The 21862-nt window shown below is 44.1% G+C and overlaps 1 protein-coding gene across 1 annotated transcript; it reads left to right on the top strand.

Moving 5' to 3' along the window:
- Nucleotides 1-14490: 14490 nt before the first annotated feature.
- Nucleotides 14491-21345, top strand: ALDH22A1 (aldehyde dehydrogenase 22A1). Its single transcript, XM_048698621.2, has 14 exons — nt 14491-14955; nt 15062-15105; nt 16261-16362; nt 16593-16720; nt 16916-17038; nt 17611-17764; nt 18441-18544; nt 18631-18709; nt 18866-18961; nt 19048-19185; nt 19877-20092; nt 20172-20363; nt 20662-20805; nt 20890-21345. Exons 1-14 carry the CDS (start codon nt 14844-14846, stop codon nt 21040-21042), a joined length of 1785 nt encoding a protein of 594 aa, XP_048554578.1. The 5' UTR covers nt 14491-14843; the 3' UTR covers nt 21043-21345.
- Nucleotides 21346-21862: the final 517 nt, after the last annotated feature.

Raw genomic sequence — 21862 nt, forward strand, 5'->3', positions numbered from 1 at the left:
AAAAGAACCTGCTCTTGGGCGAGGCTCTTGCAAATAGCAGATGGCTCACAGGTCTGCACAGGATTTCCTCCTGAATCCCAGTTGGATCAGTTCATCGACGTCTGGGGTTTAATCCAATCGGTTCAGCTTATGGTGAGCTGTGACTCGGTCACTTGGAAATTATCTGCTGATTGTGTTTACTCTGCGAGATCTGCTATCATGCTCAGTTCACTGGATGGATTCTGCAGCCGGTGCTTGAAAAGATTTGGAAGGCCAAAGTTGAGGGCAAGGTCAAATTCTGCACGTGGCTTCTTTTGCAGAACAGAAACTGGACCGTGGATCACCTAAGCAACCGAGGATGGCCGCATAACGATAGATGTGTCCTCTGTGATCATGAGGATGAGACTGCTCGGCACATTACGCTTTCATGTCTGTATGCCAAAGTATGGCAACTATTCAGCATGAGCAGAGCAGGCCGTTGGTGACAGCAGCGGCGCTTCAATCTTCCTCAGTTATTGCTGGTGACGGGAAGTGTCAGCGGGGAGGAATGATGCCATGAAGCAAGAAAGGATCACGCTGGCGTTGTACACCGCCTGGCATCTTTGGAAAGAAAGAAGCAGGCGGGTTTTTGAGCACAAGGAAGCTCCTCCTGCTTGCCTTGGCATTTGCGATGACATCAACCTCCCGCGTAAGGCTAGAGGGTTACTGATCTGAGCACCTGCTGCTTGTTTTTGCGGCTCATTTTCCAGTTTCTCTTATATGTGTCCTCTGGTGATGTTTCACTTACCTCTCCCCTTCTAATAAAGCATAAGCAGAGCTCCTGCTGTTCTTGTAAAAAAATCCTCCAAAATTCCTGTGTTTCAAAAGTTCATGTATTTAAGATCCTGTAGGATTACCTCAAAAAAATATCCTGTAGGAATTCATACTAGATACTATGTTACATTCCATTCCTATGTTTTCCCCATTAGTATGTTTCATGCAATCGTCTTTCTATAACTGATAAGGTGCAATAGAACAACATGAGTGATGATTCAGTTAACGAGGTAAAATTTGATGGATATTGGCCCATGGTGACTATTTTCTTCTCTTGTTATTGATGTTGTTTCAGTTGTGATTCATAACCTGTTGATATTTTTCTTCACCTCGACAGGATTGAACATCCCCTCACACTTTGTTTGATGAAAATCAGGTTATGCTTTTTTTTGCAGGTGAAAAATCAGGTTATGCTTGTTTGCAGAGCAAGGTTTATTGATATTATACAGATCCAACAATCCGTTACAGGATAGGATTTAGATCATTGCATTAGCTGGTTATATAGCTGATGAGAAAATGCATATCGCTCCGATTATAGAGAAGGATACTAGAGAAGCTTCTGGCATTGAAGTTGAACAGGTATCTACAAATTTCAAGCAGAGCAGTCGCTACTTTCTTTTTCCTTTGTTCGTCACTGTTAAGTTCAATTATCAAATAGGAAAATTAATGGTTATGCCTTTACTGTATGATCTCCTGAACATAACTTGTATTTTACTAAGTTATGATGTGTTAAGCATGACTTCTAAATTTTGATAGCTAATTTTCGCACTACTATTTTTTTCCCTTACGATTCTGGAAAACATGGCCAAGTTTGCTAACTTAGCAAATCCTGGTTTTCACCGGAAGGGTATTCCCTTGCAGGTTGTTGGTTGATCTTGGTTTTCACTGGAAGGATATTCCCTTGCAGGTTGTTGGTTGATCTTTGTTTTCACCGGAAGGATATTCCCTTGCAGGTTGTTGGTTGATCTTGGTTTTCACTGGAAGGATATTCCCTTGCAGGTTGTTGGTTGATCTTTGTTTTCACCGGAAGGATATTCCCTTGCAGGTTGTTGGTTGATCTTGGCATGCTCGCTGTTTTCTCTGGTCATTGTAGCAGGCAAGCCATTTCTAATATCTGTTTCAGTGAGACCATTATGTTATGTCATTTGTTCCTTGTGTTTTGATGGGCTCAACTGTAGCTAAACTGAAAACCAGCACAGCATGTATCTCAGTTTGAGTAAAAGATGTGCATCCGAAGTTGCCTATATTACATATTATTCACATTTTGCTCCTGACCTTTGACATATATCTAAGGGAGAACGCGTCGTGGATGGTGGCTCTTGCTGTCTTGGATTGACATTTTGACTTGCTTCTTTTGCGCACGCTATTGCCTTAAGGGTGCAATGGGAATGCTGAGACGAACTGATGCTTAGCGGCCATGGCACGGGCTGTTGCTCATATCTGACGATTTGGTGCATGATGTATTTCGCAGTTTGGTACAGATCAAAACCAGTGATGGTAAGAAAATGCTCTTTTGGTGTGAGCGATGGCTTAATGGACTTGTTGCGGAAGACATTGCTCCACTTATTTGTATGCAAGTGAGCACACACACGAAGAATGGGAGGATAGTGCACTGCTGCTTGTTACTTGTGTCTGCGACAGGAGGATACTGTTGATTATATCATCGTTCAGTGGGTGGTGTCGCGAGAACTTGGCGCAGATGCTTCTGTGATCTGCAAGTCAATGTGCCTTGCCCTATGGCTACAAATACCTTGGAGGCATGGTGGTTGAATGCTAGACTTAGTTTTCTGGGCAAGGATCGTCAAGGCTTCGAACTCTTTGGGCATTCTATAATTAGTTGGAACCTTTGGAAGCAGCGTAAAATACAAGAGTATTTAGCAATAGGCAGCAGCAATTAACCATACAGCAGGTCAGCAGTTAGTTGATCTCAACCTTGAGGATTGGAGGGAGTGGAAGCTTGCAGGAGCTGGAAGCCTTGATTGTTTTGTGAGAATTAGAATATGTTAAGTATGTAAGGAGTTGATTTGCCTGATTTGGATGTCAGCATCCAAACTCCATTTGTTGTAATCTATAGAAGATGTCCAGCATCTTCTTGTAATCCCGTTACAGCACTGCCAAATGAGTTCTTCTGGCATTGGGTTTTTTTTAACTAATTCTATACGCATGCAACACTAAGTCCTAGATATGGTACTTACGGAGCTTGTGCTGACGAGCAAAGTAGTAGAATCAGCATAAAAGCACCGAAAACGGGAGAAAAAAAAACAGACAGATCTAGTGGAATTTTGCCAATGTGTTCCTACACCGCCTCATAATTACTCATATCATGGTTTACCAAGGTTATCATAATTTTACTCCTCAGGTACTCCTAGTTGCGATAGGCAATAATTACATTTTATGCAGTAATGCATCCCATAGTTACTCCATAAGTACTACTTGTGATACTAGTAATATTACTACGAAGTTACTGCCGCTTTAGATCCATGAACTCAGTCCTTCTTGGCGGCCTTCAGGGCGGCCTTGCACTCCCGATCCCCGTGATAAAGGGTCTTCTTTGCCTCCTCCAGGACAGTTCCGCACTTGCGGCAACGGTGCTGGTTCTGCCCCTTGGTCTTGGTCTTGGTCTTGGCCTTGTCGCCGGCACCCGTGCACATCAGACACGCGAAGATATGGATTACAGATGTACAACGCTCCCGAAAAGCTAAAGCCATGATCGAACGGAGATCCCATATATAACGCAGCAATCTACTGACTGCATCTCTCGATCGGACAGCAAGCGGTGGAAACGGGAAGCAAGCGCCGGTGATTCGAGCAAGCCACACAAACAAGGGGGAACGATGCGCGCATGTACAGCCCGAACCCATGAACCCAACGACTAGAGCACAAGCCAATCAGCACGTACGGCACCCAACGCCAAGGAAACAAGGGCGGCGTGTATCCGACCAGATCCAAACCGAACCTACACGAACGGATGGCGTGGAGCAGCAGCAAGCTGAAAACAAAACAGGGCGTGGATCAAATCAAAGCACCCGTCCGTGCATCGGGTCCATGAAACCTCAACGTGCGCATCCAAGGAAATAACGCGCGCATGTACGTAAAACCCTCCCGAAAACCCCCAAACCCATGAACCGAGATCCCATACCGCAGCAACGCAAGGCACGACTGGACAGCATGCGGCGGAAACGGGAACCAGGCAAACGAATCGACGAAAAACAAGGCAGCAAAGGTGGACGTACGGGAAGCACGCGGTTGAATCCACTAAACCACGCAAACAGAAGCAGGGCAGGTGGATCTCACCTTGAGGGAGTTGGCTTGCGCCGCCGCAGCCCGCAGGGGAGGGTGTGGTTGGGAGGAGCGCTGCGCAGGGACGGAAGAGCGAGCGTGTGAGGGGCTGAGGGGAATGGAGGACGAGCGTGTGAGGGGGGATCGATGGGATGGCAATGCGGGTGCATATATAGGCTGGACTGGACGAACTGCGTGCAAACCCCAGGCTTCATCAAAGCGTAGATCCTCCGCATTAAATGATCAGGTGTCCACTTGCGCGTGCCGCCTTGCACTGCAAGTTGGTGGCTGTTTTCCTGTTACTACTCTCTCTCTCTCTCTCTCTCAGTCTCTCTCTCTCTCTTAATGCGTTTCTATTCAAAATGGCTCGGCCAAATCCAAGTTCAAACTAACAACCTAAAACCAGGCTTTATATGATGCATTGCCGCAACCTTCCTTTATTAATTAGTACAGTATAAATTATGGGCGACCTAATTAGCTTTTCCACACGCCCATGCCCCATGCAACCGTGCTCCTCTCTGATTTGGAGCAAATCATTAACCTCTTCCATCATTTATCACTACACCAGCATGTCCTAGTATTTATATACATTATATGAAACGTGCACATTCTACTTGTTACATTACGACATCCTCAACGCGGACCCTCAAATTGTCTGCATTCACCCGGATCGAGGGGTCTGGACCCATTTTACCATCCAAGACAGTGCCTCATCGGTCTGTGGTCGGTCCGGACTTCCATTTTCCCACAAACAGAAAGCAAAAGAGAGACCGTCGCCACGTGGCACTCTAAAAAACCCAGCCGACTTAAACCCCCCTCCCGGTACACTTTTTTTCCTCTCCACCACTACTCCCCCTGGCTTTGCATCCGCACTCTCCTCGTCTGAGGCCGCCGTTGTACCTCTCCGGCCGCCGCCCATGCACCGTAGGACGTCCGCGACCCCCACCAACGCGCATGCCCTCCTTGGACTACGTCACTGTCCACCCAGGATCCCTCCACAACCAGGTACCCTCCGCCCCTTGTCGACGATGTCCATAGCGGACACCTTGCCCGACAGGTGTCCAGTCAAATGTTGTTGAGCTTTTTTGTTGAACTTCTGGTTGTTTTTTACAGTAAAGCATGATGGCGGGGTACTCGGTGATTGAGGATGAGTTGATATGCAATGTGTGGTTGACTTTGTAGGCATGAACTCAAGGGGCTTGACCTTTTGACAGCGTGTGCATGCTTTGTTTCATGCACGAAAGAACTCCACGCCCTAAAACGTGCACGTCATCCATCAACACAATGTGAAGTATATATCGCATCAATGATACACCATCTGCAACCCCCGTCATGAAGTTTTGCGGTGCGGTCGCACGAGTGGAGACAATGTGGTCATCGGGCTCGTCGATCATGGAGATCATAAGTTTTGCTTCATGTTGCTCTATGTACGTTAATTCATCATTCACTTAATGTTGCTCTATATGTTGTATAGTTTGCATGCACGTCCGTGGTGTACTACAGGATCGAGGGCATGTCATTCACACACATACATTGTTGGATGAAGCTCAAGGGACAGCATGTGTAGGAGTACATATGCCAGCTCTACTTCTAGTATCGTTAAATTTGGAATCAGTGAATGTGAAAGACTTGTTGAACATCCGGTTATCTCGGATGCAACATTTACATTTGAACAACTGTCGTACTAGCTAGGGATATTTGCACGTTATTTATGAATGAATTGTGTTATTTTCTATAAATATTTTCAGTGTCGCGGTTAGGAAACAAACGGAGGCAGGAGTTTTAGGTGCTAGGACTGGATGGCCGACTCCCACATCACTGTTTGTGGACTGGTCTAGACCAGTCCGTGGGTGAATATTGCGTCCATTTTGGAGTTGGCGTTGGAGATGCCCTTAGACACACACATTTCTTCCTTTTTTATTTACTAGCAAAAGAGCCCGTGTGTGTTGGAACCGGAAAAAAAATATCACACACTTATGGCGGTCCGGGTCCTCTATTTGAACACGACCCTTTTCTAGTGGATCACTTGGTCTGCTGTTTAGCAAGAACATATCAACACTATTTGTGTGCAACGATTTATTTTGTATACTCACATTGGCCAGTACTTTTCATACATGGAAAGCCCACGCAACATTCAATAAGCACTATCCTTGATTACCAACTCTCACTCTTATTGCCACCGTATAGCCACACGGTCTGTCATTTGTCATGTTGTACCCACACCTCATTCCTTGTTTTTGTCTTTTTCTGAAGAGGCTTGTTGATTGTCTATTTGGTGACATATATAAACTGGTGGGATCCTGTGTAAATTAGTGAGATGGTTCTATTAATTAATAAGAAAACCTTTTTTTGATAGAATCGAAAGCTAGCCCAATAGGAAGAATCGCAGGGCATGGCCCGAGATAAAGTGGGACTAATCCAAGAATATCACCTCCTGGCCCAATTGGAAGAATCGTAGGATGTGGTCCATGAGAAAGCGGGACGAAACCAAGAATATCACCTCCCTTTATTAACAGGTATATAGCTCTGTACCACGTCTATCTTCTCCATGTTGTACTCGGTCTATGAAACATGTGGATTTATCTGACAACTTGTATATTGTCTTGTTGATAAAATTGACCATGCCATCCACAAAATAGATCATCATACAACTACTCTAACAAAATCGAGGTTAAATTGTGCAAATGAGAGGTGACAGCATATACCAGGTGTGTACTCTAATTCCACCTCGAAGCTTGTGCAATGGTTGTTGCTTTCTCTCCTCATTTATCGTCTGACACATCACCACATGTTGTAGGTGGCAATCCTATATACATAAATAGATTGATCACCACTCATTATAATTCTCTCAACATACATACATCCCACGTCACCATATGTCACCTCATTAATTACTGTTATCTTCTATTTTTTTTCAAATGCATTCTCCACCCCACTAGCATCATTAAAGCAACTCCAACGCCGTCCATCAAAACCCCCCTAAATGTCTATACCGTACGAGTTGTTTGGACACTTTTTGGCACCCAACTCCATGCATCAAAACATCCTTAAATGTCCAGATCGCCTGGTCCACACACTTTTTGGCATCCACACTAATACAAAACCCCTTATAGGATTTTGCTACTAGCAGCATGTAACCGAACAGGCACGCGAGCGCAAACTTGGAGCAATACCAGTGGCGTTCCGCAAGAAAGTGCATGCTACAGATGTTACCTTACTAGCGGCATGCACGATAACTACACAACGTTAAAAAAGTACACCCAGGGAGCCCTCCAACCAGGAATTGTTAGCAATGTACGTATAATACTAATAAGGTACACATGCATTGCACATGATAACTTACATAACCAAAGTGCGATTAAATATTGACATATCTAACACAAGCAAATATATAAATTTACAGTCAAATATGCATCATGTATGAGATGTAGATTTAACTCTTGTAGCTCATGGCACTGAAAAATAAATATAAATCATTTAATGAAGATACTGCCATAGCCCTGTACAAGAAGTGAATTAAGTAAAAGTGAATGTCAATTCTTTCAGAGGCATGTTACATTGCTATGCAACTGTAGCAATGGATGCGTGTGTGTGTGTGTGTGTTTCTTTAATAAAGTGATAGATTTGTGCATATTTTAGGCATTGATATTTATAAAAGTAAACAAGAAATAGCAGTTCATTTAGGGCATGGCTAATGGTATACTTCAAACTTGATGCCCGGCTGCCAACTAGGGACGAATTCCAACGTGGAGCTAGTGCAGTAGCCTCGCAGTGTGTCAGGGTGGCATGTAGAAGAGGCCACTACTCCATGGGAGAGAGAAGAAAAAGAGAGGAGAGAGAGAAGAAAGGAGATGAGAGATGGTGCTGTATGCGTGCTTGGGAGGAGGAAGGTGACGACACTGGGACACCATACACTGATCGCTTGGGCTACATGTGTTGGGTCAAAAAAAAGTTGCCTCGTTTTCTATCTAGTTGGATGAGCTGGGGGCAGCACCAAGATGCTGCCTCCATTATATTGTACATGCCCTTAGAAAAAAAAGGTTGGTAGTGTTAAAGTACGGAAGATCCTAGAAAAGAGGAGAAATATAGTGCATTGAGGTTTGTGCATAGGGCGCATTGTGCTTAAGCTTAGTAATGAAATATTCTAGATAGTGCGCATGCATGGCAAAATCTTGTGTGGTGAATGGGATATCCAATGGCCAACGATGGTCGGATTTGCCAATTTTCCTCCGTTGGATTGGCTCCATCCAATAGCCAATATTCAAAGTTATTCTCACACTATATAGTGGTACAAATACACTCCGCTAGTGAACTCAGGACTAGCAGCATGCACTCGGAGACATATGCCACTAATACAATGTGGATGTCACTTCTGTTGTCAGAGTTGTGGTATCCAACATACTTGTGGCGGGCGCGCGAGCAGGATACACCGCTAGTTTGGTTGCACGCCGTTAACACATTCTTAAATTAAGAAAACGACGTAGATGTGATGTCGGCTGGAGGTACGCCGGCGAGCCTTCGTCAAGGCAACTGACCTCCTAGCATGAGCCCAATGGAGGGCCCTTGTCATGGTTGGGGGCGGGCTGGGTCTCTCCGCCGTCGTGCTCCACCGGTCGGGCGCAAAAGCGCTCCGATCACCACAAGAGTTGACGCTTCGCGAGATAGCTGGCTAATGTGGGTTTCACACCTTCTCTTTGTAGACGACTGCATTATATTCTCACAAGCAACTCAGAAGGTGTGACCAGACTGCACAATGCACTTGAATTATACAAGAGGGTACTGGTCAAATGGTCAATAGAGAGAAATCTGCTATATGTTACATTGCTAATGCCAATTTTTGGTATTTTCTGGAACCAGTTGCTACTTTCAAGGCATTATAATTTCATTTCTAGATATTTACTCGATAATATTCAATTGTGAACTACATGTATATTAAAAATGGGCGAGAAATTGACGATTTTTTTTCCATATTTAGATACTTGTTTATATTTCTAGCTCCCTCCAAAAAAAATAAATCAAAATTCTGGTGGTGATGGATGCCTTAATTATCATTAGAAAAATAAAAAAAATCGTTCGAATTCTGTCTGGCCCGACTTGGCTGTGCTGAAACCAACAGAAGTCCACGGGTGGGGCAAAACTCGCTTTGTGATTGGCTGATCCAGCCATCCCACGGATCGACCACCACGGCCGTCCGATAGAGACATATCCAACGTCAATTACACCGTCCTCCCTTTCTCTTGTCGTATCCTCCATTGTCGTATCTTCGACAAACCCACCCACGGACGCCTCCTCATCCATGGAGCAACGAACTCCCTCCTCGATTTCGTCCCCTTCCGGCCTTCCCCTCCCGATCAAGCCCGGACCACCGTCTCCTCCCCCGGCTCGCGCTCAGGCCACCAGAAAAAAGGATTGGCGCCCCCCCTCGATGCCTTCTCTTCCATGGACCAACGAGCCCCCCTCCTCGATTCATCTTTCTTCCATCTCCTCCCCCGATTGGCGCTCGGGTCATCAAAGAGAATGGATGGCGCGATCATCATCCACTGATCCACGGCCATCTTCGCCTCCGCATCCTGCAACCGCCGCGACGGCGCGAATCGCGTTGGCTGCTGGCTGCCTCCATCGACCGCCGCGACGAGTGCCTCGTCGCCGGAGGTGCAGACGACCTGAAGGACGACCTCGGCGGTGGTATGCCGAACCGCGGGGAGGTCGCTGGGCGGAGCTGGAGTGGGGCCGCAGCCATTGCTGCACAGGGATTTTGTAATTTGTGTTTTTTTGTAAAAGAAAAGGTCAATGATCTGGACAGAAATATAAAGAAAACAGACTGAAATTGTGAATGGACCAAAAAGAAATAACGAAGTCAATAAAAATCTAACATGAGTGTTTAAGAATTTCATAACGAACTTTCCTGTAGCCGTTGGATCTAGCGCACGCATCTTGGCACAAGTGACTTGACACGTCATCACCATGAGGCGTTCGATCCAGAAAATTGGCCGAGGGAACGAGGCATCCACTTTTGTTTCTCTCTCATCTATCAACCAGTTTCCCCCTCTCCTTCACTTTCTCTCTGAAGGCGGTGTGATTTGCTCGGCTGATGAAGGCATCGGTGCAAGGAGATGCGGAGACCATCACCGATCGAATCCCGCGAGATCCGACAGAGATACATTTCCACATGCCCTCCGACGATGACGGGGATAGCAAGTAGGAGACATTATTCCTACCGAGGGACATCGCCGCCGCCACACAGCCCCAACCAAGACATTGAACCTAACAAGAATGAGAATGAGATCCCTCCCGCCGGCGGAGGGCCGAGATCATCCGTACCTCCATGGCCCAAGCCATCGGAGATGGGGCGGACCGGCAGCGGTGCCGACGAGAGGAAGAGGAAAGCTTGGAATGTTTTCGTGGAGTAGTGCAACCTATCTGATTTGTAGGCCTTCACTGAGAATCATCGGAGTGCAATGGCGGACGATGAGCTGGAGTTCGTGTTAGATCCAGTTGACAGGCTGCGGGGGTATGCACAAGCTGCTGGGAATTAACTCTAGCAGCAACCGCATTTCGAAACTCAAGTTCACCATGAAAAGCTTCGAAAAGTAGGTAACTCAAGTTCACCATGTTCGTCTTGGTCACACAACATGTAAGCTCACCTTTCTTATGTCAATTATTTGATTGATCTACTATTCGGTGTTTCCTCTCTAGGCGCAATCCCAATAATACTTACATCATGGTTGGTAAACTTTTCATGTAGGGGATGCGATAGTGTGGCCGAGAATAAATTAGGAGAGACACCAAGCTTGTATGTATATAGACCAACAATCCCAAAATCTCTAAGGTGAAAAGGGAGAGCAAACTTTATATTTCATCTTCTTATATTGAACAAGTTGAGAAACTATATTAGAGCTGAAAGGGCATCCCCCCCACTAAGTGTTTTGGTGTTGATGACAATGCAATCTTTAGACTAACCGTGTGCTTGAGCTACACAGGAATATTCGAATGGCACGAGACATTTAGGTACCCCTCTGAAAGGAAAAGATCGGAGATGACATTTCCGATGCTTTTATTTCTTTGGTCACAGGAAATCCGTACTATTAAGAGGGGGCTTGCGTTGGAAGGTACAGGTGGAATCAAGTCACGTACGCGAAACTTATATTGCACCCATCATACATTCCCATCCTCCTTTGAGGAGAGAACCAATTTCTACCAACATGTTGCAAAAGGTGCACCAAGTTGTACCGCTCCTCCCATCGGCTGTACCACTTCCTTATGGAGAATAGTACTAGCTGGGAGCTCCAACTGGTAGTACCGCCTACTTGGCGGGCAATACCACTCCCTTGTTGGAGCAGCACTACCGCTCCAAGTACTGGACCAACTACTGCGCAGGGGGCAAATCCTCTCGGGTTTGAAGCGGCACTAGGGTGGTAGCCCACCGGTAGTCTAAGCTTAGTTTATTTAGGCGGTATTACCGGGCACCCTAGTTGTTGTACCGCTCCAGTATTTTTGGTTGTGCTATGGGGCAATTGGTGCTTTTTTTGCAGTATAACGCTTGGAATTGGTGGGACTATAAAAGGATGTGGTATTAATGTTGATTAATGGCATGACTGCTTATATCCAAAACTAGGATACAAATTGTCAAAGGTTTCTAAATGTCTCAACTAGTTGCTAGGTTGAGTTATTAGTGGCAACTCCTAGGTACTCAAAGGAACCCCGCAAAAGTTTACATGTGGATACAACTTTACTAGACCCACATGTGCTCTTCACGGGGCGAACACATGGGGTTGATCCTTGGTACTCAAAGAAGCCCTATAGAGCGGACATGTGAGCCCAACTTTACTAGACCCACATGTGGGCTTTACGGGGCCGCATATGGGCTTGTCGAATTATTGCACCCTAGGCCAAGGCTGGTAGAGTAAGGGAAAGATATTAGGGACCAACCATACCCTTGGGCGTTCAAGGCTAGCTCCATTCATGATTGTAAGCCCAAAATATCAAACGTTAAGCTTGATTTCATGTGTATCTCTTCAACGCAAAGTGTCTTTTGGTGATAGGCTATCTATCTCTCGGGCAGGTGTTGACTTTGTCAATCTTGATACATGTGTGTGTGTGTGCACGCACACAAATGCCTACACAACTTGATATGTGGGTGTTTATGTCGCATATAGTGCTCGCATATATTGTGCATGCTGATAAAATAATTGTCTAAAAGGTTTTGATGAAAATAACTCAACATGATGAGATTAAATCTCAATAATCAAGGGGAGTGGGATTGGAAACAACTATTAATGAAATTGAAACTTTAGTAATAATGGAAACAATGAAAAATAAGGTCAACAAATTTCAAATCAAGGTTAACTACATAACCATAGATAAAATAACATAATAATTGTCGAAAATAATAATTTGAAGGCAAGACAAATATCTATAAAGACCAAGACAATTCCTATCTAGATTTATAGTTCCGAATTTTCTATCCAAAAGAGCAAAATAATAGAAATTCAAAAGAACTAGATTGGGTGTTCATATTTAAAAAATAATATTTACCTTTTTTCTAAGTTTTTCTTGGTTTAGTGTTCTCGCCGAAGAGAGCTTTAAAGTGAAAGAGTTTGATAGTTTATGTGCTCTAACCAACTTTTAGAGTTTGGGGTTCTGATAATATTGGAGGATGTTTCATTTTGTCTTCGGTTATTTGTGTGAAAAAGAACAAAGTTAAACACATATTAATCACTCACATTAGTTGCATACTTAATTGTATTAAATAACTCAATTTTCGCTGGTACTACCAAGGTGTATTTTTTTCATGGGGATTTTTTGTTTTTGTCACTCTACATTTTGACCATTTTGCTTTTGCTACTTTAGCTCTTGACATCTCACTATTGCCACTTTCACCTTGTCACAGTGGCATACGTAAAATTAATACACCCTCTGGAAAATTTGCTTTTGCCACACAAAATGACAATTGGGATGTATTGTTAGTGACAAAATTGAAATGTCAAAAGCTAAAGTGGCAAAAGTAAAATGATCAAAAGCTAGAATGGCAAAAAAAAGTTGTACATGAGGTTTTTTATGCCAATATTTTAATGAATACGTCCAAAGGATATCTTATATCTAATAGTTATGAAGAAAAGCAGTAACTAATTCAAATGAAAGATAATATGACACAAAATGACCAACAAAAAAGTACATCAAAAACTATACTGGCCGTCTTCTTCCTTCAATTGTATGTCGTCCGCCAGAGTTTGAAAATTGCAATGAACTAGCAGTACAAGAAAGGGATATCTGCAAATGCCCTAGCTATACCAGGCTTTGAAGATTGCTATAGCCACTCATCGCCAGAAACACAACCTAAAAACCACCGAAGGAATATCAGTTGAAGCATTACCTACGTAGTGCAGGCTTGCAATTCTTCAGCACCAGGCCAGGGGATGGAGAAACTGGGACATACTACATAATAAATCGAAAAGAGGTCAAAACCGCCGCAAGAAGAGATAACCAAATATTTCCCTCGATTGACACACCAACTATCAAGATTTCAAGAGAGCTACATATCCTCACATGCTCTTCGTCAGTGTATGATCAAACAACATCGAGGTAGGGAGAGACCTTATTGCAACACGACATCATCACCACCACTACACCATCATCACCGCCACTACACCGGTTTTCCCTCTCCTCTTGTCGCTGATAAGGCCGTCGGGCGGGAGAGAGGATATGGGGGCAGAGGCGGCAGCTTGGAGGAGGATACTTTTTTTAGAATAATACACACAAGCATGCGTGTCATATATCCATAGAAAAAGTAGCTAAGATGGCCGATACAACGTCTTACGGCAAAGTGCTACATCGAGAGGTTAGCAACCACATCCACCATGACAACACCAGCACACAAAGTCACCTTGCCCAAACTCAAGCCAAACAATGGCGAAGAGGTCGAACAGAGCGCAAACGGGCCACGTCACAACCGTACCGAACAGCTCGGAACATAAAAAAAAACACCAAACCAAACCAAACAACGCATTCTCCACTCGTGGCGCCTAGGCAACTTTGGAGGGAGGGTTTTCTCGGGTTAGCGTTTGAGTTCGCGTGATCGGTATCGTAAAAGGTTCAATCTGAGGGGTTTGATTGCACATTTCTTGTTTTGCACTTGGCTAGTACTATACTACTCCCTTCGTTTCTAAATATAAGTTTTTTTTAGACATTTCACATGGACTACAACATATGGATGTATGTAGACATATTTTAGAGTGTAGATTCATTCATTTTATTTTGTATGTAGTTATTTGTTGGAATCTCTAGAAAGACTTATATTTAGGAAGGTGGGAGTAGTAATTATAAAATGCATTAGACATCACTTTTTTACAACGGAATTTCAGTCGTGTGAGCATTTTGTGCAAAAAAAACAACCCTTTCCCCGTGTGCACGCCCTCACGGTCGGACTCGGACGGATAGGCTCGCGCGGCGTGCGGTTCGCGAACCGCGCACGGCGGAGGGCACGAGGCGGCCACCGCTCTCCTCGCCGTCGGACGCCAGTGGCACTAGCGGAGCATCTCCCCACTGTCGCCGCTCCACTCATCGAATCGAATAAAGTACTGCTGCCTCCCAGTTCCAGGCTCCAAAATCCCTCTCCCCCCTCCCTCCCCTCCGATCTGATTCCATTCCCCACCTCCTCCGATGCCATCTCGCCGCCGCTCCTGAGCGCCCCCCGCCCCTCTCCCTCCCTCCCTCGCCGCCGCTCCGGAGCCGAAGGCGAGCCGGAGCCCTAGCCAGGGAGGGCCCCGTCGGCCATGGCGTTCTGGTGGCCGCTGCTGGTGCTCGCCGCCGCCTACGCGCTCTGCCGCGTCCTGCTCTTCCTCATCCCGCCCACCGTCCCCTCCATGGAGGTCGACGCCTCCGATGGTACGCCGCCGCACTCCCCGACTGTGTTTTGTATGCTGGTGATTGGCCGTGGAGGATTGTCAGGGGGTTTACCAGGGTTTATTAACCGTGTTCGGATTTGGTGCAGTGATGGAGGAGGTCAACCAGAACAAGGAAGACAGCTTCATCTACGTGAGTTATCCCTCTGCATTTCCCTCTCTGTTGATGATTTTGGTGAATGAATGATCCAGTGCACACACCTGAATGCTGTCTCGTCCTACCTAATAAGTTAACCTATGCGATGTGTGTTTTCTTCATCTGTTGCGCTAGGATCAGTGTGTTTTGGTTTGGTGCCAGCCAATTTGATGTAGTGAGGGGGGTGACCCAGCGATTCTGCTACTAGTAGTTTAATACTGAATTTTGCTTGTTCTGGACACTCCGATCATGGTTTGGTGTAACCTGGGGCTGCACATTGTTGCATGGTTTCAAGAATAACGCCACACAGTAATATAACTAATTGGTGTATGTGATTATTTTGCCGTTGGTATGAGACATGTATAGGGTGGTCTAGTGGATTAAGCTGTAGCATGCTGATATGGCTAACTCCGAGTACATAGGGCATCCAGTAGATCTGATGCAGTAATAATGATCCAATGCACAAACGTGAATGCTGGCTCCTCCCACCTAAGTTAATATTGGGATGCGTGTGTTTTGGTGATCTGCTGTGCCTGAAAGCATCTGGCGCATGCGTGCCTGCTGATAGTTTCCTGGAAACTGATTTCAATGTCATTTATGTTGGATAGCTTCATGTCTCCCAAAATTCCAGTTCGCTGTGGTTGTGGTTTTGACAACTAGAAGATGCGGTCAGTAAAGTTTAGCAAAGCCATTGATAACAATTTGGTGGGCAAATAATTTACAAACATAACTGATTTTACTTTGGACATGTAATTAACGTGGTTAGGTCTCACCTTCTCAGGGTCTAAATGGTTCAATGCGGTAAGACAGCAATATCCTCTAAATGAAATGCATATTTTATTTCGAGCCGGGTTTCCCTACTGATATTTTCCCTATTTTCGTAACGGAAAGAAACAGAGTTACAACCAAAAGGGAAAAATAAGAAGTGGGTTCAACATGCTAGGGGAAAACCAACTGTCCACCCTTGATTGGCTAGAATCTGATTTGGTGCCAGTATACGTCTGTAATGGTTCTAGAGAAGCACTACAAATATTTTTCAAGTAGCGGTGATTTGCTTTCAGCTGAAGTACCAAAAGCTCAAAATGACCCATTGTAGCAGCAGGAGCCGCATTTATTTGAACTTTATCATGCTGAGTTTATGCTCTGCTGCAGGTACCAAGGAAGGGGAAAGCTGCTCAGACTGATATGGTTCGATGCTACGAGCCAGCTACTATGAAATACTTGGGATACTTCCCTGCTTTGACTCCTGATGAGGTATGTTGCTGGTTTGCTATTGTTGCATTTTCCGTAAGTACAATGTATGCTACTATATGGTTGGCTGGTCTGATTATCTTCTTTTGCATTATTGACTAGAAATAATGGTTCACCCTTCCTTAGTCATGATTGAAGGGAAGGCAAAGCTTGTTATGTACTGTTTTTGCAATAGTTTGGACCTTCATTAATGTGGCTTTCTATTTCGTATCACTTATTCTTTGACTCATTAGGTCCAGGAGCACGTTGCACAAGCTCGTAAAGCACAAGAGGTATGGGCAAAAAGTAGCTTCAAACAAAGGCGGCAGTTTCTCCGTATCCTTCTGAAGTATATACTTGAACATCAGGATCTGATATGCGAGTAAGGACAAATTGGGAATTCAAAAACAGTCTTATCTTTTGATTGTACCAGATGCCAATGATCTTTTTCCAAATAGTGTCTACCCTTGATGAAGGATTTACTTAGTCCTGATCAATGGTCTCTCCTTCTGTTTTATTTGCTCACACTTTCCAACATATTGAAGGTCTGAGGGTCCACACTGTTATTTTTGTGTAGGATATCATCTCGGGACACTGGAAAAACTATGGTTGACGCTTCATTAGGCGAGATAATGACCACCTGTGAGAAGATTCATTGGCTTCTGGATGAGGGTGAGAAGTGGTTAAAACCTGAGTACAGGTTAGATTCTTGTAACCAGAAATATCCTAATGTGATGTATACAATAATTTAAGAGCCATGCAATGCCAATGTTTAATGTTGATTTAACCATGTATGTTAAACAAATAGAATCATAAAGAGGAAAAGTTGAGGTAAGTTAAGCACAGTAGGTGTGACTTGTGTTTGACACCTGAACTACACAATGGTTCACTTATGATATGTAACATCACTGGGCTGTTTAGCATTATTTAGTACCATAATGTGTGTGAACATTGGAAATTAGATGAACAGAAAATGAGTTCTGCTCTTGATTAAAACATGACTAGACGCTAGGACCTGAACATACTGCAGATATTGGGCTAGCAATTTCTGTTAATTCTTGTGCAGAAGATAGGCCTTTTAATTTTTGCACATGTCACAGTAATATTCTATAAGCTAGAAAGACAGCAAGTGTACACTGCTGCACTGTTGCCGACGGCATTCATTTCATAACACCTAAAATAATGTCTTAACCAATTCTTTTTATGCTGCAGTAGTGAAGTATTGTTTTGTTTTCTTATGGCCTGCATGTATTTTCTTTTAATACTGTTCAGATCTTGTGGGAGATCAATGCTGCACAAAAGTGCAAAAGTTGAATTCCACCCTCTTGGGGTTATTGGTGCAATTGTATCATGGAACTATCCTTTCCATAATGTCTTCAATCCGATGTTGGCTGCAGTATTCTCTGGTAATGCAGCAGTTATAAAGGTAAGTAATCAGATGAATATCATCTATAATTTGATATGAGTAAATGTTCTTGGTTATGATCAAGCAGAACAAAGAGTCTTTCAGTTCCTGTACATTTTTCATTGAGATTCCGTTGTTAGAAAAAATGCTTTAGCTTAGCTTGAAGTCTGGAGCTTATTACTTATGGCAATCTACTGTCTGCTCATAGTACGGTCTTGTTTGTAACCTGGGTATAGCCGTCAGAGCATGGATGCTGATTTACAAGGTTGAAATACCCCAATTCGTCCTGACTACATTGCCTTACAAACCATTGACATGGAAACTCTCACATACTCATAGTCTTAGGTCAACCCTGTTGACTTTTGTTATTCGATGATCTCCATGCGTTGCATTTATTATGTATCAACTTTGAGTCGATTATGGCTACCATTTTGTGTTCCATAAGGTGAAGCTAGTAATTCTCATGAAAATAATGAATTGCATACTTCACAAATTTTGTGCTGATCATGTCATTAACTTTTGTTGTTGTGCCAAGTCAAACATACGGAAACAATCATATGTTCATTTGCTTTTTCTCTGCAAAGTTAATTTTCTTTATACCCTCTGAAATTTTACCTTTTCATTCATTTTCTTGATTTAAGTAACAAATTGCCACAATGTTATCCATTATTCTATTTAATGAAATGCTGATTTACAGGTTTCAGAGCATGCGAGTTGGTCTGGCTGTTTTTATTCTCGTATCATACAAGCAGCTCTGTTAGCTGTTGGTGCCCCAGATAATCTGGTTCACATAGTAACTGGGTATGAATGTAGCTTCTGCATTTTCTTGGTGTTCAGGCTAATTACTGACATGCCCTACCTGCTGGCCTCTTTTTTCTCCCCTCTAGTTTTGCGGAAACGGGTCAAGCTCTTGTATCTTCAGTGGACAAAATAATATTTGTTGGATCACCTGGTGTTGGAAGGATGGTATAACTCGCATCTGAAGTAGTGATTTCTTAATCCCATGCCGCTAATATTATTTATGCCATTATAGATACCATGATCGATGCTGCATGCATACACTTAATTTGCTTATTTTATCTGTTACTTTATTTAATGTGTTGAGTATTGTGCCTATCACAGATTATGCAAAAAGCATCCGAAACATTAATACCTGTAACTCTTGAGCTTGGTGGCAAAGATGCATTTATTGTGTGCGAAGATGTGGATTTACCCAATGTAAGTGTAGCTTTATGTTGTGTATGTCATGCCAGCCTGTTCTCTTCAACAATAGCAACTAACCTATAGCCGTTCCCCATTTGAAGGTTGTTCAAGTTGCTGTGAGAGCTGCACTGCAATCTAGTGGACAAAACTGTGCCGGTGCTGAAAGATTTTATGTCCACAAGGATATCTATCCTACCTTTGTTTCTCGCGTAGTGAAGATAATCAAATCAATATCTGTTGTAAGTTAACAACTGTATTTTGCAGTCAATAGCCAGATGTGCAATTGCAATTTTTATTTCTTTTGAGTTCTGAATTCTATCATAGCTTTGTTTCTCGCGTAGTTAAGATAATCAAATCAATATCTGTTGTAATTTAACAGGTGTATTTTGCAGTCAATAGCCAGATGCGCAAGTGCAAATTAATTGCCCGCCTTTTGAGTTCTGAATTTGAGCACAAGATTCACCTCTGTTGCTATTTTACATTTTCCTGTATTGTAGTTACTCTTGGTATTGTATCACCAAAGAGCTAGCTATGGACAGGGGTGCGTGGAAGCTTGCTATCCATGTGCCCGAGCCATGAGTTGGTTGCGAGATCTTATGGGTTTCACCTCTAGCCTACCCCAACTTGTTTGGGACTAAAGGCTTTGGTATTGTTCCGCTGTCCACATCCAACTTCTACTTTCACATTTAACTTTTTACTCTTGGTATTGTTCCGCTGTCCACATCCAACTTCTACATTCACATTTAACTTTTGTTTTCATCATGTTTATTGCTATTTCAGTTCCACCTCACCATATGTTACTCAGTTTAAACATACTCTCTGTTTAACAGTTGACACCAGATAATTTTAACAGTTCATGCTCGTAGTCATCTTTCCTTGTAGTATTTATGTCATGATTTCCGTTCTCATTTTTGATCTTGCTTTTCCTAGGGCCCCCCATTATCTGGCAGATATGATATGGGTGCAATCTGTATGATAGAGCACTCTGAGAGACTTCAGAATCTTGTTAATGATGCTCTTGACAAAGGTGCCGAAATTGCTGGCAGAGGGAGCTTTGGGAATTTGGGTGAAGATGCTGTTGATCAATTCTTCCCCCCAACTGTTCTAGTGAATGTTGATCACACAATGAAAATTATGCAGGAAGAGGTAGGCTGTAGCCAATGTAGGTATGATTTCGTTTTGTGCCAATGTTGTTAGCCTTACCACTGTTACTGCTGATTAACAGGCATTTGGGCCGATTCTACCAATCATGAAATTCTCTTCTGACGAAGAGGTCATCCAACTTGCAAATGACTCTAAATATGGTCTTGGCTGTGCTGTTTTTTCGGGCGACCAGAAGCGTGCCATCAAAATAGCATCTCAACTACACTGTGGTGTTGCAGCAATCAATGACTTTGCTTCAAGTTATATGTGTCAGGTGGGTAACACTATCTAGTTTGTGCTCTCTCTCTTTTGTAATAATAATAATGGTCACACAGCTTAAGATATAAGCATTCTGAAGATATCTTGGAAGTACACATGTATATTGCAGATATAGTAGTACTCCCTCCAATCCATAATAAGTGGCGTGAACTAAAACCACGACACTTATTATGGATCGGAGGGAGTACTATTTAGCACACTTTTATCATAGAACTGCGGGTATAAATTCTTTCTTGTTTCTTTTATGTTAACCACTGCCAGTGCAAGTAGGCTTACATCTCTTTGTCATGCAGTCTTTGCCCTTTGGTGGTGTTAAAGACAGCGGGTTTGGAAGATTCGCTGGCGTGGAAGGCTTGCGGGCCTGCTGCCTTGTAAAGGCAGTCGTAGAAGACAGGTGGTGGCCATATGTGAAAACAATGATCCCCAAGCCCATTCAGGTTTGCTGTTTCCCCACATAATGCCAGGCTGCCATGGTTTGCTTGTTACCATGTTTCTGATAGTCACAAATGACAATTTTGCAGTATCCCGTCTCGGAGAATGGATTTGCATTCCAGCAGCTGCTCGTCGAGACTCTGTATGGCATCAGCGTGTGGGACAGGCTGCAGTCGCTCGTGAATCTGTTAAAGATGATCTCGGAGCAGAAGTCTCCTATAACCAGGAGGAAAAGCCGGTGAGCAGGGACAGAACTGTTCTGTTCAATGTTCTATGGTATCAGTTTCGCTGGTGATGTTCCTGCCGGTGGGACTAGTCTTTTGGCTGTTGTCCCAAGGTGCCAAGCCTGACGGGGATCAGGTTCAGAGCAAGGCAGCATTTACCTGAATGTAAAACGCCCTTTAGTACTAGTGCTTATCCTAGAAAGTGAAGATCGCAGACGCCGATGTAAGCCCTGGATTCGATTCTCACCTGCATGAATGTAAATGTTGAATGTGTTTGCTGGGACATTCATCTAGCATAGCACCTCACCTCAGTTTTCCGAATCTCCTGTGCTCTACGTCTGTGGTCGTGAATCTCATAGACCGCTTGTGATGTCGTGTTGATCTGTATACGCCTGCTGCCCATGCCAGCGCTACATGAAGAGGGGTGGATTTGTTGAGGTGCGCACAGGCGCACAGGCGCAGCTGACGTGGCATCCGTGTCAGCAAATGCGCGCCCACTTCTCCCGTCCGAGCACGTGAACACACGCGCGAACTCCAGCAGCGTCCGCGCGTCCGTGTCAACATCGCCGGTCCCTCCGCGGCGAACATCTCTGGGCACCGCCGCACGGGGTTCGCGCCAGCGCTGGGCGCGGCGCCCGGCGACCGGCTCGGGTCGGTCGGTGACTCAGTCTCGAGTGTGTTTCACTTCACCACGAGTGAAGTCTAAAATAAACCCTGAAGTTGTAGAGGTCGACACGAATAAACCCTTACCTTTAAATCCTTGAAGTTGATACCCTAATCTTTTTGATCCCGGTCTATTCTGACCCTAGATATGTTTGGCACACTGGGAACGCACAAC

The sequence above is a fragment of the Triticum urartu genome, chromosome 2A (assembly GCF_056163025.1).
Source record: "Triticum urartu cultivar PI428250 chromosome 2A, HENAU_Tu73, whole genome shotgun sequence".
NCBI lineage: Eukaryota > Viridiplantae > Streptophyta > Magnoliopsida > Poales > Poaceae > Triticum > Triticum urartu.

Bases quoted from the DNA above. Each gene is read 5' to 3' on its own strand.
- ALDH22A1 (XM_048698621.2), top strand. From the start codon at position 14,844: ATGGCGTTCTGGTGGCCGCTGCTGGTGCTCGCCGCCGCCTACGCGCTC. The intron at 17,039-17,610 runs GTTAGATTCTTG...AATACTGTTCAG, and splicing joins TGGTTAAAACCTGAGTACAG to ATCTTGTGGGAGATCAATGC. The intron at 19,186-19,876 runs GTAAGTTAACAA...TGCTTTTCCTAG, and splicing joins TAATCAAATCAATATCTGTT to GGCCCCCCATTATCTGGCAG.